Source organism: Mizuhopecten yessoensis, unplaced genomic scaffold (assembly GCF_002113885.1).
Source record: "Mizuhopecten yessoensis strain PY_sf001 unplaced genomic scaffold, ASM211388v2 scaffold10937, whole genome shotgun sequence".
NCBI classification, from domain to species: domain Eukaryota; kingdom Metazoa; phylum Mollusca; class Bivalvia; order Pectinida; family Pectinidae; genus Mizuhopecten; species Mizuhopecten yessoensis.
In genome coordinates this window covers 573,327-591,263 of record NW_018408796.1, presented here as the reverse complement: position 1 = coordinate 591,263, position 17,937 = coordinate 573,327, and the positions used below count along the sequence as shown (strand labels likewise).

Here is a 17,937-nt window from a genome sequence, read left to right as displayed (position 1 = left end):
ATAAGTTTAATTATATTTGCAAAAGTAAATATTACAAAGCGCCACCTATACATGTTTTCCTTGACAACAACAATGGCGGACCAAGAGGTAAGATTACATTTTACATAATATTTAATGTAACATAGTCTTTGTGATTCGCTTATGTTTAATATTGAAACATTTTCTTTATTCAACTTATGTTTCCCCGATTGTTTCTGAATAGCAAAATTTATCATGGAATGTTCATACATAATATAAATAAGAATTCGCGACTTTTTTTCGGGCACTTGCCTTACGTAGAACTGTCAATTTGGGCTAATGCTATTCGCCCGGCAGACTGTTACCTAAAAGCATAAAGACCATTTGACACATGTCAAATGACTATTCGCCCGGCAGCCGAGTACACAAAAGCACAGAGACTATTCGCCCGGAAGCTGTGCATGTATATATAATCTTGTCGGGTCGTACCCAAATCATTTGATAAATAAAAGTAAATAGACCACAAGTAAGCTTTAGTTTGAAAGACGAGTCCGAATCACACAAGAGTATTTGGTAAAAAAAAACCTACAGATTACCGATTGAGTAGCTATAGACTTGGGCGAGTTGAGCAACACTTCCCCAAAGAAAGCAAAACGTACAATGCAAATGTCATACTTTTATTTAATGTTAGGGTATTTTATTGTCGTGTGCATCATTTATGATTTACCAGGTCGATCTAATTGTCTTTTAAAGTTCCAGTTGCTTAATTTTAATCTGAGTTATTTTTCCAGTGTCATAGCCGGGTGAATAGTCTTTCGCATTCTTGGTACCCGGCAGCCGTGTAAATAGCCACTCCCGTCAATTTCCAAAATCCTATTAAATGCAGTGAAAATGGTCCAATTCACAGTCTGATCATTTTCCCATGCACTGAACACCTCACAGTTGTACATATAAAATGAAAGGCACATGCCATTATATACAGTAGCATATATAGTATTGATGTTGGCAGATTTAAAGTGTACATACGATTCTAGCTTCGAGCTAGAGGGAATTCCCCTTTAGCTCAGTTGCAGAGCGTCCGACAAAGAAACCCAGGGATTGCGGGTTCGATCCCGGACAACACACTATTCTCTTTCCTGTTTAACAGATATTAATTAAAGGTGTAAATTACAATTCCAGGAAGCTGCACCTGCGACAGAGACAACTGAAGAGACCACTGCTGGGACAGATGAGACCCCAGCTGAACCACCAGCTCCTGAACAAGAAACTACTGAAGGTTACAAAGCTTTCTTACTGTTTCATACTACATGCATACCTTTTTCCTGTTCGCTATATCATTTATTATTTAGTTATCTGGGTTTAAATGTGACTGGATCAGATGCTTGATACTGTTTGTTATTGTCTATAGAACCAACAGCAGAGACTGTAGGTGAGGATAAACCAGCTGAAACAGTAGAGGGGGAACAGACAGAAGACCAACCAACAGAACAACTTACCGAACAACCTACTGAAGAATCAACAGAGGCGGACGGAGAACCCACAGAGAAGCAAGAGGGAGAAGAGGCTAAAAAGGATACACAAGATGAGAAACCATCAACAGAAGGTAAATGCAGTTTTTAGTGAAGCAAATTAATTCAGTTAGTAACATTTTTTTTCATTTTCAAGTTTGATGATTAATCTTTATTTATATTTTAAGGTGAGGAGGGTGAGCCAAAGGCAGAAGGTGAAGAAGCATCTGAAGTGATCGAAGAATCAAAAGAGGGAGAAGAAGGAGTAGAGGTGAAGGAAGGAGAAGAGGGGGCTGAAGCTAAGGAAAATGCAGACACTACTGAAACTAAAGAGGGAGAGGAAGGGGCTGAACCTAAAGATGGAGAAGAAGGTGGTGAACACAAAGAGGGTGAAGAAGGGGCCAAATCCCAAGAAGGAATAGAAGAGGGAGAAAAACAAGGGGGTGAGGAAGATACAGAAAAAACAGGAGATGGTGAAGAGCGTGAAGGTGGATCACCAGTCCCTCAGGTATAAACTAAATAGCATATGATTAAATGTATGGGACACATTTAACTCTGAAAACATTATTTTACCATGCATACATAAGTGTTGAATGATTATCATTTTATGAGAAAAAAATGTTTTTATTGTTACTGATAAAGAAACTATGTCTTTCAGAGTGATACATTTGCTGCTGGTGAACGAGCAGAAAGCCCTATTGGTGTTGGAGAGAAGTTATCAAGAGAAGGGAGTCCTACTCAGGAGACTGAAGGGGTACCACAGCCAGACCCTGGTGTCCTTGAACCGGGAACACCAGAACGCTCAAGACCATGTAGGTCTAGATATGGCTATGTATTACTTAACTGTATTGCAAAATTAATTCATTAAATAATACACAAATGTTGGTGTCTGGTAGAGGTGATAATTACTGGGGAACTAAACGCACTCAAAACTGTTAGTTATCATCTATTCATTATCATATACATTCCTGTTTCATTAATTGCAGTAAAATTTAAAAAAGATGATCATTATGTCTTCACAAAACAATCAAAATTCTGGAGATATGGAAAAAGAACCATTCAACAGATTCTAAAATATTCTAGTGACTATTTCATCATGTGACCTGAAAAACAAAAATGACTACCATGTGACCTGAAGAACAATGAGTATCATGTGACATGAGAAACAATGAGTACCATGTAACCTTAAGATTGAGTACCATGTGACCTGAGAACAATGAGTACCATGTGACCTAAAGAACAATGAGTACCATGTGACCTGAAGAACAATGAGTACCATGTGACCTGAAGAACAATGAGTATCATGTGACCCGAAGAACAATGAGTACCATGTGACCTGAGGAATAATGAGTATCATGTGACCCGAAGAACAATGACTACCATGTGACCTGGGTATGATGAAACAAGCATTATGGGATGTAAAGCCTTAGAACAATGGTACAAGAAGAGTGAAGGATTTGTATTGTTGTTATTCCATAATAACTTACACCATAGCTTCTGCCACACTTGGTTGATGTGAAACTGCAGGGAAAAGACAGCGGATACAGCAGATACAGCAGACGTTTATAATGTCTGTTTAGGTATCCAAGGATAAATCAACACAGTGATACAAACTGCTGATAAAATGGATAGGTTTAGAATAATTGATCCTGATAGGGAGGATGATGTTTCTGTTTCAACACTTTCTGAAGAATCAGAAGGATCAGTGACCTCAGTTACTGACCAGGAGATGTTTAAAGATCCAGCTGCTGATGGAAAGGAAGACACAAGGACCCCAATTGTAGATAGAGAGGAAGACAATGTAGCTGTTGATGGAGAGGAAGATTTAGGGGATATGGGAGAAAAAGTAACCGCAGCTGTTGATGGGGTGGAACAGCAAGTAACCACAGATACTGATGGCATTGCTTTTACTGAACAACACAATAATGAGAGCAATTCATTTCCTGAAATAGTGGTCACACTGACTGATCATACTTCAGTCCCTCATGTGAAAATAAAAGGTACCTGACAGAAGAGTGAGCCTTGGTATTAGTGTGTGTAGTTTAAACATTCAGCCATATCATTAATTCAAACATATATACATATTTTCCATATAAATGTCCATCTATTTCAATAAGTAATTAATTATCGATAATTTTGTAAATATATCTTATTATTCTGTGTAAATGTATATATGTTGTACCGGTTCAGGAGAAGACTGATATAGGCACTGCCTGTTGTCTAACCTTTTTGTAAATACAATAAAATTTGTTGAAACCAAATAATGTATTAGATATCAACACCAAATCTGACAGAAGTTATATGTATCATTATCAATGTGCTGTGTTTGCCTCGGGAGTAAATATCACCTCTGTCTATATAGCTGCATGATTTTAAATATTTCACCCTATCCAGGATAAAGACACACACTTGCAAAGATCACAAGTCACTTGATCCTTCAATCATTGATCAGTTATTGAAAAAAGAACACTTTCTTTGTCAGATTTATAACCACCAGATGGTCCCATTATTGTATGCAAATTTCTTTATTTTTTCCAGGCTTTATTTTATTGTAACATATTGCTAATTATACTTCATTGTATGAATTGCTCTCAATCTTTTTACAAATTGATTTTTATGAATGTACATCATGCAGATGGACAAACTAGTTAGTAACCTGAATAGTCAAGTTGTCTTTAACAGTTCTATATCAATATTATTGTTATTGTCTTGTTTCTAATTTTAGCTTCACAAGCTGGTGAACATGATACACACCTGGAAACATTTCAGGAAGAACAAGAAGAGGAGGAAGAAGAAGAGGAGGAGGAGGAAGAAGAGGAGGAACAAGAACCAGAATTTGACAGAGAAGCCTTGATGGAAAAATACTATGTATGTTTAGTAGTTGCAGTTAAGCCTTGATGGATAAATACTTTGTATGTTTAGTAGTTACAGAGAAGCCTTGATGGATAAATACTATGTATGTTAAAAGTTACAGAGAAGCCCTGATGGATAAATACTTTGTATGTTTAGTAGTTGCAGTTAAGCCTTGATGGATAAATACTATGTATATTTAGTAGTTACAGTTAAGCCTTGATGGATAAATAATATGTATGTTTAGTAGTTACAGTGAAGCCTTGATGGAAAAAATATCATGTATGCATGTTTAAATGTTACAGGGAAGCCCTGACAGAAAAATGTTAGAAGCATGTATTGAAAAAATATATTATGTATGTTTAATGGTTACAGAAAAGTCTTGATGGAAAAATAGTATGAATGTTAATCAAACACAAAAATTGTTAGTCTGTGTTTTTAAATCTTCTACTAGCATAGTGCTTACGTACTGTTGTTTTTCTTTTGTAGACCACAATATCTGAAAGAGAAAAGCTTCAGCAGCAGAATTATCAACTGCAACATAAACTGGGAGAGCTATTCCGTAAGAAGAAAGCAGATGACAATCGTCAAGATTATGACAAAAATGCAAATGATCAAGATTCAAAATATGTGAAATACATGGGTAAGTTTTTTAAAGTTAAAATAATACAAGTTACATGTACAGCAGTCTGTGCCTGGTACAGACGTCGCAGAGGAAATGTGGCTCAGGTTCCAGTGATTAACACTTAATTTTGAATGATCACAGGAAAGGCTAATCTGATGTTTACACCAATATTACTCGAGACGATTGGTGACGAGTCCATTGCTGCACTAATAATTACACAGAAATTTAGGTGAATGTTACTGTATCCAAATATTTACATTTTAATCTTGTTAATATGGCATTTGGCTCCCAGCAATAGTTTGGGTTGTTACATTTTACTGTTTTTGAAAATTCCATTCCTGATTACAGGTGTTTGGGTTATGATTAATCTGCCATTGAAAGGGAAGTTGTACTAGTTACTGTCATCATTTTTCAGCACAACTGGATGAGCTGCGTAGACAGGACATGATAGAGCGAGACAACTTTGAGGTGCAGATTGAAGAACTGAAGGACAAATGTGAGCACAAGAAAGAGATGGTGGATGAGGAAAGGAAGCGCTTCATGGAGTTCAAAAAACATGTTGCTCTCAATTCTGTCAGCAACAGATCTGGCAAACCCATCCCACCTAAGGTAGGTTTGCTCAGTGTGAAAGCTACATATTAATTAATTTTGTGAATATATCCTCTTATTTCTCTCTCTATATTTTATCTGAAAAGAACACGGATAAACTCATTGCAGTAAGAATTTCTCATCCCAAGATATACCAATAGGTTGAAAACTATTTTTGATAGGATTAATTTGATCAGGTATTTATTATAAGAAACAGGCATCAGAGTTTCTGTTGTTGTTATAAATTCATGGTAATCAAATAAAATACTTCAATATTTCTGAGTATTTCATATTGATCTCCACAGGATATTGACCAGTACTTATCTAATGAAATGAAGAAGGAGTTGGAAGTAGTGAACGTCCGTTTAGAAAACATCAAACTCAAAAATAAGCTCAAAAAGAAGGAGATGCAGCTGAAATCTAAGGTAAAGTCAGGTGAAACAGGTATATAATTGTTGGCTGAAATCTAAGGTAAAGTCAGGGGAAACAGGTATATAATTGTTGGCTGAAATCTAAGGTAAAGTCAGGGGAAACAGGTATATAATTGTTGGCTGAAATCTTAGGTAAAGTCAGGGGAAACAGGTATATAATTGTTGGCTGAAATCTAAGGTAAAGTCAGGTGAAACAGGTATATAATTGTTGGCTGAAATCTAAAAATACAAGCATGGAGGGCAATAATTGAATTATTACAAAGCTCATCGATACCTGTGTTTGTGTTATACAGAATTACCTCACAGACACATTCAGCATTGCAACTCATCTCAAGGCTGCTGTTATAAAATATTGTATTAAATCTTGTTAACAGAATACGTTGGTCTGAAAACATTATTGGGATGTTAGATGTCATCTAGATCTGTAATACAATGTACAACAATGTTAAAGTAATGAAGGTTAAATGATGTTATGTAACAGCTAAGGAATATGAGGGGAAAATACTGCCTTGCTGGCAAGCTAGCTTTTCCATGCAGTGATACAGTATAACCCGGGGACCCGCTCACTAGCTCAGCAATGTCGAGCGTGGTCAGTAGTTGGATGGGTGACCGCCCGCATGTTACATTTGGTGGCAGCGTAGTGACTCTGTGATCATGTAAGGCCAGTTCCTGATGGTTAGGGAAAGGTGCATTGGTACACAGGGAGGACCGTTGGGATTCCCTAGGCCAAGTCTTGGACAAGACTTCTCGGAGGGGGGAATAGTGTGACATCTAAGGAATTTGAGGGAAAATACTGCCTTACTGGCAAGCTAGCTTTTCCAGTGATGCAGTATAACCCGGGGACCTGCTCACTAGTTAAGCAACGTCGAGCGTGGTTAGTAGTTTGATGGGTGACCGCCCGCACGTTACATAAATAATGGGTATAGTTCTTGTAATTGTATAAGGTGGTATATATTGTAAATAATAGGTATAGTTGTATAATTGTATAAGTTGTTATATATTGCTAATATTGTTCAAATGATATTGTTTACAGGAGGAACTGGCAGAGAATCTTCACCTCATTGATTTTGAACAGTTGAAAATCGAAAACCAAACATATAATGAAAAAATTGAAGAAAGGAATGAGGTTTGTGTGTATACATATGCGGTAAACAGGCAATTATACACATATCAGCGAGTACATGAAGTACATATATAGACAACAGGCAATACTTTTATTAAAATTCTTGTATAGAATAAAAGGTGACTATTTTTCACATTTTGTTTTTTTGTCCTAAAAGAAACCAAATCCAACAATTTTGCAATTCTGTAAGTACAGTATTGCAGATTGTAGCATAACGTCTTCCTAAAAAATGTAGCATTTGCTACTTACAGGATGTGTATTTCTGATAACTACCTTGAAAGTATTCTCACCTGCTTTTTCCCACCCTTTACAGGAGCTACTGAAGCTCAGAAAGAAGATCACCAGTACTGTGCAGGTATTGACTCACCTCAAGGAGAAGCTGCAGTTTGTACAGGCAGAGAACCAGGTCCAGAAGACAACACTGAGGGAGGTCGAGTTTGAGGCTGCCATGGTAAGTTAGGTATCTCAATATTTTCAGAGGCTACTTTGATGTCTGATTTTGTCATGGAAAGGCAAAAATATCAAATAATATCAGGGACCATAATTTTCTTTGTTCCTTACCTAGATCAGAACTCCAAAATTGGATTGCAAGTAATCCTAAGAGGTGGTGAAAAATGTTAAGTATTTATCAGAAATATATTTCCTAACTAGCTAGCTTAAGTATTTTGGCAGCCAAGATTTTAAGCAAAACAAATTCCTGCAAACCAGCAATAACTTGGTGTGTTGCTATACTGATAGTCAGTGTAGCTTCATTACATCCACAAGTACATAGTGTAATAAGCTTTTTTTATTTCAAAGAAACGAGACATATTGTCAAGAACAAAGCAGGCCAGAGACGCACTGCGGATAGACAACCAGAGGCTACGGCAGAACTGTGGCTTACTCGGCAATGAGCCATTGCTTCGTGATTTCGAGGAGAGAAAAGACGAGGGAGATGATCTGAGACAAAGACTAGAAAGTTTGAAAATGGAACATGCAGAATTAACATTAAATTGTAATCAAGTTAGAAGGAAAATAGAGCAAGCTAGAGCCTCCCATGGATAGGAACCATCAACTCATTCCACAGGTCTTTCATCAATCATTTAAGCCATAAGCAAATAATTGTACAAATGTGTATATAATCATCATGTATATAAAACAAAAAGATAAAATTACACTGATCATGATGTAGTAAATCAGATTGATTGTTCTGTTCGTTGTCTGTGATTTTTTTATGATCAATGTAAGTTGATCACCACCATGCATGTGCAGCATTCATTCCTTGGCTGTTAACAGGATATTCCGGTAATTTTCATGCAATAGCATTCAAGATGTTCTTATGATCCTGTAAACCTCACCTTTAACAACTTGAGGACCATGGGGTCTGCATCGCTCACCTGGTATTAATGTCCGACTTGTAACCTTAAAAGTGGACTAAAATACAGCTACAGGCAAAAATTCAGTATCTACAACTCAAGTCATTCAAAAGAAACTTATTTTTTTTACATAGGTCATTAAGTTGAACAAAATTAACAGCCCTTTATCCCAGCATGCATCTTGCCAAATATCACCAGCGAAGACCTTTTTATTGAGATGAGGTCATTTGAATTTTATACACATTTGACCATGTGACCTTGAAAATGATAACTCTTCATCTGAGCCTGTTACTGGCCTAATCCCACCACCCTATGCATTTTGGTTATGAGCTCACCTGCCCAAAGGGCAAGTGAGCTTATGCCATGGTGTGGCGTCCGTCTGTCCGGCGTCAACGTTTTACTTAAACAACTTCTTTTCAGTAACCAAAAGGCCTAGGATGATATTTGACCAGTAGCATCCTGGAATCAAGGGCTACCAAGTTTGTTCAAATGAATGACCTTCATCCATTTTCAAGGTCACAGGTGTCAAATATGTTATAATCTTTGAACGACTTCTTTTGAAGAACCAAGAGGCCTAGGTTAATGATATTTGGCCAGTAACATGCTGGGATTAAGGGCTACCAAGTTTGTTCAAACAAATGACCTTCTCCCATTTCCAAGGTCACAGGGGTCAAATATGTTTAAAACCTTTAAAACAACTTCTTCTCAATAACCAAACAGCCTTGGATGATGATATTTGGCCAGTAGCATCCTGGAATCAAGGGCTAGTAAGTTTGTTCAAATGAATGACCTTCTTCCAGTTTCAAGGTCACAGGGGTCAAATATGTTTTAAACCTTTAAACAACTTCTTCTGAATACCCAAGAGGGAAAGGATAATGTTATTTGGCCAGTAACATGCTGGGATGAAGGGCTACCAAGTTTGTTCAAACGAATGACCTTCATCTATTTTCAAGGTCACAGGGTTCAAACATGTTAAAAACCTTTAAACAACTTCTTCTCAATAACCAAAAGGCCTTGGATGATGATATTTAGCCAGTAACAAGCTTGGATTAAGGGCTACCAAGTTTGTTCAAATGAATGACCTTCATCTATTTTCAAGGTCACAGGGGTCAAATATGTTAAATACCTTTCAACAACTTCTTCTCAGTAACTAAAAGGCTAAGGGTGATGATATTTATCCAGTTTCATGCTTGGATGAAGGGCTACCAAGTTTGTTCAAACAAATGACCTTCGCCCATTTTCAAGGTTGCAGGGGTCAAATATGTTTAAAACCTTTAGACAACTTCTTCTGAACTACCAAGAGGCCTAGGGTAATGATATTTTGCCAGTTAGATGCTGGAATGAAGGGCTACCAAATATGTTCAGATGAATGAACTTTGCTCATATCCAAGGTCACAGGGGTCAAATATGTTAAAATCTTTTGAACGACTTCTTCTGAACAACAAAGAGGCCTAGGGTGATGATATTTGGCCTTTAGCATGCTGGGATGAAGGGCTACCAAGTTTGTTCTAACAAATGACCTTCACCCATTTTCAAGGTCACAGGGGTCAAATATGTTTAAAACCTTTAAAACTACTTCTTCTCAATAACCAAGAGGCTGAGGGTTATAATATGTGGCCTGTAGCATGCTGGGATGAAGCGCTACCAAGTTTGTTAAAATGAATGACCTTGACAATTATTCAAGGTCACAATGGTCAAATATGTTAAAAACCTTTAAACAACATCTTTTCAATAACCAAAAGCCCTAGGATGCTGCTGTTTGGCCAGTAGCATGCTAGGAAGAAGAACTACCAAGTTTATTCAAATGAATGACCTCGACATATATTAAAGGTCACAGGGGTCAAATATGTTTAAAACCTTTAAACGACCTTTTTTCAATAAGCAAAAGGCTAAGGGTGATGATATTTGGCCATTAACATGCTGGGATTAAGGACTACCAGGTTTTTGAACCCATATGCAAGGTCACAGTGGTCAATATATGTTTAAATTTTTATATGACTTGTTCTGTATAACAAAAAGGTCCAGGGTAATGATATTTTGCCAGAAGCATGCTTGGTTGGACGACAATAAACTCTGTTCAACCTTATGTCCTTGTTCGACATTCAAGGTCACAGGCGTCATATGTTTAAATCTTTTAATAGGTTCTTATGAGTCAAACACTGATATTCTGCTGTATTTTAGTCAGCACTTTAAAGATTATTTGTGAGATTAATACCAGGTGAGCGATTCGGGCCCATTGGGTCTCTTGTTCAGAAAATGTTGTTAAAATATTTTCAACACGTTTGACCCCTGTGACTTTGGATATGGGTGAAGGTAATTCGTTTGGACATACCACATTGCTCTTTATCTGAGCATGTTACTGTCCAAATATTATCATCCTAGGTCTTGGTTATTCAGACTAATTTGGTTAAATGTTTTAAACACATTTTTGATACTTAACACACATTTTCAACATGTTTGGACTCCCATTGACATTGAAAATGGGTGAAGGACATTTAATTATACAAACTTGGTAGCTCTTCAACTAAGCATTTTACTGACCAAATATAATCACTCGAACTATTGCAAATATCACAATAGGCCTTTTGGTTATTCAGAAGAAAACCTTGAAAGTAGGTCAAAGTCATACTACTGGTCAAATATCATCACCCAGGGTCTCCTGGTTATGCAGTTGGTTAAAGGTTTTGATAATTTGAACCTGCGACCTTGGAACTAAGTCAAGGTCATTTATTTCAGGAAACTATAGCACTACATACCAGGTACCTATTGGCCAACTATCATTGCCAATGGCCTCCTGGTTTTTCAGAGGGAGTTGAAAGGCTTTTACATGTTATGCCTGTGACCTTGAAAGTTCTCATTTATTTGAGGAAATTTTATAACATCACATGTGTCTTGGTTATTCAGAAGAAGTCGTTCAAAGGTTTTAACACATTTGATCCCTGTGACCTTCAAAGTACGTCAAGGTCATCCATTTGAGGAAACATTACAGCACTCAGTCCCAGTTACTTACTGACCAAATATCATGACCCTAGGTCCTCCAGTTCTTAAGAAGTCATTGAAGGAAAAAGTTGATGGACGACAGATGATACACCATACCATAAGCACTTACCAGTAGTGCCAGATAAGCTAGAAATTACAACCATACCATAAGCACTTACCGGTAGTGCCAGATAAGCTAGAAATTACAACCATCTTTTCAGGATGTTGAAAGTGTTTTATTGGATTTTATTATTTATTTGAACAACCTGGAAATTCTGAACAGCCTTTTATCCTTGCAAAGCAAAGTTTTCAACACATTTGACCCCAGTAACCTTGTATATCTAGCTTGGCCCTTTACTATGTCTCCCCTTCGATTGAAGGGAGACATATTGTATTAGTACTGGTTCTTCTTTTTCCTGCTTCTTCTGGTTCTTCTAATCTGACTTGTCCGGGCCATAACTTTCAAACCATCAGTGATTTCTTGACGAAACTTGAGGTATGCATGCATCACCCACAGAAGGTGTGCAGTGCACTGGAATTAGGTCACTGTGACCTTCACCTCAAGGTCAAAGGTCAAATAAGTGCCAACATTTTGAGTAAATTCTTGTACGGCCCGTACATTTTAAACCGTTATATATCTTTATCAAACTTGAAGCATACCTGCATCACCCACAGAAGGTGTGCAGTGCACTGGAATTAGGTATTGTGTTATGACCCTTTGTTTAATTTTAATAGCGAAGTTTGTCCACAGCATAACTTCCATGTAGTTTGAATGTATCTTGGGAGGTAGGAGTGTCGTATTCTAAATTCGGGTCTCATGCCCCACTATAAAAAGAGATATACACTTTGTTATTTCATTATACCGAAGTTTGTCTATTGACTAATAAGGGGAGACATGTTCACAAAAACAAAATTATAGTTTAAACAGCCTTACCTAAATCCATTCATGTTGCAGGGCAAATATTTTGACTCCAAGTCTTGTGAATCTTAAGAAATTGGTTAATGTTTCGAACACAATTGACATATCACCACTCCTGGTCTAATGGCTAATTTGGAGTCATTTGAAGACTTTCACACCTGATCTTGGCCCAATACCTTAAATATGGATAAAGGTAATTATTTCAGTTAAGTGGATAGCCCTTCATTTGTACATCTTAATACCTGACCCCTGTTAATTGAATGTAAGTCAGTATTTTACTTAACATTGATAGCAAAATGTTGTATCCCTAGGTCTTATGCTTCTTCGGAATTTGTTGTAAAGAGAAAAGTTTTCACTAGTGACATGTAACGAGGTTCAGAGGTTCCTCTACATAGATCATGTTCACAGGCACTTTCTGCCAGGTGAGCTGCAAATCTTTGCATCAAATTGAAACTCGGTTTTCTCAAAGCTAAGGTTATTTTTTTCAAAATCAGGGTATGCAATAGCATAACCTCGTTTTTTTAATACCAGGTACACTGAATATAAGAACTTTCATTAAGTGTCTGAATTTCTAAAAAAATCCTTGCATTATACTTTTATAAACAAATGAATAGCAAACGTAAAATAATTTTTCAAAGAACAGCATGGCATAACTTGATTTTATGAACTGTTTAGGGAAACTTGAGCAGCGGCTGAAACTTGTTACATACGACACAAGTTTGACAGTACAAAACAAATAACAAAGAATCGTGTTCAGATGCTATATAAGACTTTAATGACATAACAAAATCACTCTATTAGCAGAGTTCCATTTAGCAGAGTTCATTGTGAAGCTCTATGATTATGCTTCATTTAACTTCCAAAAGATTTTGGGTTTGATTTAATCCTTATACACAAAATATATCGCAGAAAAAAATACTTGTTACAATAGGACATGGTCAATCAGACACGCACGTATATTGTTATAACTTGACATGGCTATACAGTTTTTAATTACACTTGAAAGGTGGAGATGGAATAAGTTGATTGTATTTACCAAAGTATTTTAAGACGTGTGTTATCACAGATAGGAAGAAATGTGAAAGGACTCTGAAACACCAAGAGAGTGTTTTATAATCAATTGTATGGCATCTTCAATATTTTTTAGAAATCAAGCAGATATATTCAACTAATAAGGTTTTCCACATGTAAAAGTGTTAGTTTAATATATTAAAATACAGAGAGATGAACTATATATTATTAAAACTACACAAATACATGTACATCAAAACACAGATACTGGGTAGGTTCAATAGTCAGTATGAGTCAGGATGGATATTTCATCCTAGATACAATTCATAGTCCTTAGATCTTTGTTGAAAGACACTTGCACAGAATCTGACATCCTGAAAGATTTTTAGATTTAAAACTTTTTTAAAAGGTTATGTTTCCTTCTGCCTTCCTGACAATTTCTGCAAAGCTCCTGGATATCTCAATTTTAAAATACATTTCAGAACTTTCAAACATTGATTGAGCCACACAAAACAAAAGAATTCTCACTTATATTTTCCCTAAAAGGATAAGATGATATTTGATTGTTTTAAAAATTACATATTTGCATGAAACACAAATTGAAAGACAAAAATTTGATGAGAAACTTAACATACAAAGAAAAGCATGATGTTAATGTCAAAATTTCAAAACATTTTTGGCTTAAAGAGATAAAAAGTTCAACATAGGATACACAGATTAGTCTGAAAAATAAGGCAAGCATACACTTCATCATTTAAATATACTGATGATATATTAAAACTGTAACACAGTTATTATTATAAAATTACAGCATACTGTAGAACATCATTAATCCAAACAACAATAATGTACGACACTCAATTTTTCAGAAACACATTGTAAAGTGGAGATTGTATAAAGTTGTAAGAACTTGTGCCCAATCCTTTTTGTCATTTTCAAGGCAATAAAAATATGTTTTAACCAAAGTGGAGATTCTTGTTTATTACATTCATCTTGAAAAAAATATATTACAGAAAACATGTAATGAAGAAACAATCCTTTTGATTGGATAGGCCAAAAATATCTTGTGTAACCTGTAGCACTCATAATTCAAAAGTATCCATTACTATTCACGTTACTTGAGGATAAACAAAAGTTGTTCGAGGTTAATGACGTTCCACTTGTGTCTTTGTAACTTCTGGAAAATGTTCATCTCATTCGAAACAATATTTAGAAAACGAAAAATTACTCTAGCTATTCTGTCTATTAACTACATGTATTAGTAAGTGATTTAAACAGAAATGAAACTGAGGATAAGAATTCAACTCCTGATCAATAAATGTTGTGTCAAAAATATATACCAGTGAATGCCTTTATACTGTCCCACGGTTAGTATGGTATGGTTATACAAATGGTACCAGGTCCATGCCTATATTATATATGAATGCATATGACCTCAGAAAAAAATCACAACAAAAGGCCAATAAGGTTCACATTTTATAGAAATGATCTGCATTTTTAATAAAAGAAGATATATTTATATCCAACAATCAACAAGTATTGTATTTACATTTCTGTTTAATACGGTAAACAAACAACGCTACAGTTGTAAGGTATCACAGGGTAGGATAGAAATTATTGTGTATAGTTGGTCAGCACCCAACGTCAGGTGCAGTGTCAGCCACGCCGCACACCTACATACGGTTGTACCTGCTGATGACAGTCCTGCAGTTAGGGCAGCTGTGGGCCACATCCTTGCAGCCATCCACACAGAATGGGATGAAGCAACAGCCAAGATCACATCTGTCAACACACAAAACAAAAACTTGATTAGGAAACCCATTAACAGAAGGACTATTTAAAGGGAGGCATGGCAACAGGAAAGCTACAGTAATTCAAAATGTAGAACGTTTGACCTGTTACCATGATAATGTATTGTGTCCTTTTATCAGCTATGGTCACTTAAGGACCTGCCAACATGTGTGTAATATTTGTGTATACTGGAGGTGCATATGTTGGTTTATTACCCTCCTTTTCATAGCACAGATTTGATGCCAACTTTAGAGAGCTACTTCACTGGAAAAAAACAACATACTAAAGGCAGTAAGCACAGTATTCTAGTCTACCCAGTCACAGTATACTAGTCTACCCAGTCACAGTATACTTGTCTACCCAGTCACCGTATACTAGTCTACCCAGTCGCCGTATACTAGTCTACCCAGTCACTGTATACTAGTCTACCCAGTCACTGTATACTAGTCTACCCAGTCACCGTATACTAGTCTGCCCAGTCACAGTATACTGGTCTCCCCAGTCACCGTATACTAGTCTGCCCAGTCACCGTATACTAGTCTGCCCAGTCACAGTATACTGGTCTCCCCAGTCACCGTATACTAGTCTACTCAGTCACAGTATACTGGTCTACCTAGTCACAGTATACTGGACTACCCAGTCACAGTATACTAGTCCACCCAGTCACAGTATACTAGTCAACCCAATCACAGTATACTAGTCTAGCCAGTCACAGTATACTAGTCTAACCAGTCGCAGTATACTGGTCTACCCAGTCACATTATACTAGTCTACCCAATCACAGTATACTAGTCTACCCAGTCACCGTATACTAGTCTGCCCAGTCACAGTATACTAGTCTGCCCAGTCACCGTATACTAGTCTACTCAGTCACAGTATACTAGTCTACCCAGTCACAGTATACTAGTCTACCCAGTCGCAGTATACTGGTCTACCTAGTCACAGTATACGGTAAACAAGTTGCCATGACCTTGTAAACAGTATGCATGCCCCAGGACGTCATGTCTATTTCACCTGGAAATTACCTTCTATGATCAACAAATCTACTGTACATGGTATCAATATGGCAAACAGAGGCCAACATGAGGTCAATGTGGTCTTATTCAATTACACAATTGATTCAAGTCAATTTCCAAGATATATCAAATATTTAAAGGTGTTGGTGACCTACTTTTAGTGGAAATAAAAATTTTTAACTGATCACAAGTGACAGAAATATTTCAGCAATCAGAGCATGGACATGTTTTATCAATAAGTTACAGATGACGAAAGACTAAAATCACTTCATCTGAACTGAAAGAACTGCTTGCTTATCAAAGACTCATTTTTGTGAACAAAACATATGATGTCTTCTCTAACTAGATAATATGTGCTTTGCACTTATTGCAACCGAGAGATAAAGGTCATGGTGACCTAAATAATGCACTGAACATGGTTTTCCAACTTTCACCAAGATATCTTCTATAGCTTTAAGTTTACACCCCACGAGAGTTTTGCAATTATTTTGACCTCTGATTAGAGGCTAGGGTCACTTTGACCTTATTAAAGTGAACATCTTCTGTGGGTGACACAGGTAAACTTCAGGTATAAAGATACCTTTACAACTTCAGTTCAGGAAATTTTAATAAAAAAAATGGTCATTTTCATTTTTGACCTTTGTCCAAGAGCTGGGAGTGAAAGTAACAGAGACCTAAATACAGTGTCAGGTTTCAAATGTTTTTTTACAAGATATTCCAGAGGGATCTTGGCATCTGCCATTTTAAGGCCCTCATTGGTTCTATGACAGTTTAATCTTTTCTCTGATCTGTTGGATTTAGTCATGTCAATAAGTGCATCTTATGGTAACTTAAGATCAAACCTCCATACTGCTGTAAACATTTGACCTATTTACTAGAATAGTAATGATTGTGTCAATAATAAGCTAAAATATAACTAAGAAACCTAGTCAAGAGTAGCCTCGATAGGAACGTCAAAATGTCCTCAGCACAAACAAAAAATATTTAACTGTCAAGTTCCTAGATGGCAACCTGGCAGCCATTTTTCTTTTTTTCTTTTTGTTTTTCTTTTTGTTTTCATCAGTCTTAAAATCAATGTACATAATTCAGTCTTAAAATCAATGTGCTTACTAAGTACTAAGAGTAACCTACTTGTAAAATTGGAGAAAGATCTGTCAAGAATTGTAATTTGTTGCAAAATGGATAGATAATGAACCATTGCCAGATAATTTGACAAGATTTCACATGAAAATTTGTTTTTTATTTGACTAGAGGTGAAGGTCAAGGCGACCTTATTACAGTGCAATGCACACCTTCTGTGGACAATACATCAAAATATCAGTTTACAGTCCAGACAAATATCAGTTTTAAAGTTACGGTCCAGACAAATATCAGTTTTAAAGTTACGGTCCAGACAAATACCAGTTTTTAAGTTACGGTCCAGACAAATATCAGTTTTAAAGTTACGGTCCAGACAAATATCAGTTTTAAAGTTACGGTCCAGATAAATATCAGTTTTAAAGTTTGTTTGTTTGTTTGATTTTGTTTAACGTCCTATTAACAGCTAAGGTCATTTAAGGACGGCCTCCCCTGTGTGCAAGATGCATGCGTGTAGTGCATGTGTGTTTATTTTGGGAGGCTGCGATATGGTCGTGTTTGTCTCCTTGTGATAGCGCGGAACTGATGCCGACTTTATAGTGCTACCTCACTGAAACATACTGCCGAAGACACCCAGCAGGACGCCCCACCCGGTCACATTATACTGACAACGGGTTAACCAGTCGTCCCACTCCTAATTTGCTGA

At 36.6% G+C, this 17,937-nt stretch overlaps 2 protein-coding genes across 9 annotated transcripts in view; one reads left to right on the top strand and one right to left on the bottom strand.

The window, feature by feature from the left end:
* Positions 1-19: 19 nt before the first annotated feature.
* LOC110463858 (coiled-coil domain-containing protein 96-like) lies at positions 20-8,273 on the top strand. Its single transcript, XM_021518760.1, has 12 exons — positions 20-87; positions 1,138-1,234; positions 1,367-1,561; positions 1,655-1,974; positions 2,125-2,278; positions 4,192-4,334; positions 4,806-4,959; positions 5,357-5,550; positions 5,835-5,954; positions 6,994-7,086; positions 7,397-7,534; positions 7,882-8,273. Exons 1-12 carry the CDS (start codon positions 52-54, stop codon positions 8,125-8,127), a joined length of 1,890 nt encoding a protein of 629 aa, XP_021374435.1. The 5' UTR covers positions 20-51; the 3' UTR covers positions 8,128-8,273.
* A 4,815-nt stretch (positions 8,274-13,088) lies between these two features.
* Positions 13,089-17,937, bottom strand: part of LOC110463871 (cell death-inducing p53-target protein 1 homolog) — a 39,691-nt gene continuing 34,842 nt past the window's right edge. For all 8 annotated transcript variants that reach the window (XM_021518776.1, XM_021518779.1, XM_021518778.1 and 5 more), the window contains one exon: positions 13,089-15,129. In XM_021518776.1, coding sequence (XP_021374451.1) covers positions 15,021-15,129 — 109 coding nt within the window. In that variant the 3' untranslated portion in view covers positions 13,089-15,020. The remainder of the gene's footprint in view (positions 15,130-17,937) is intronic.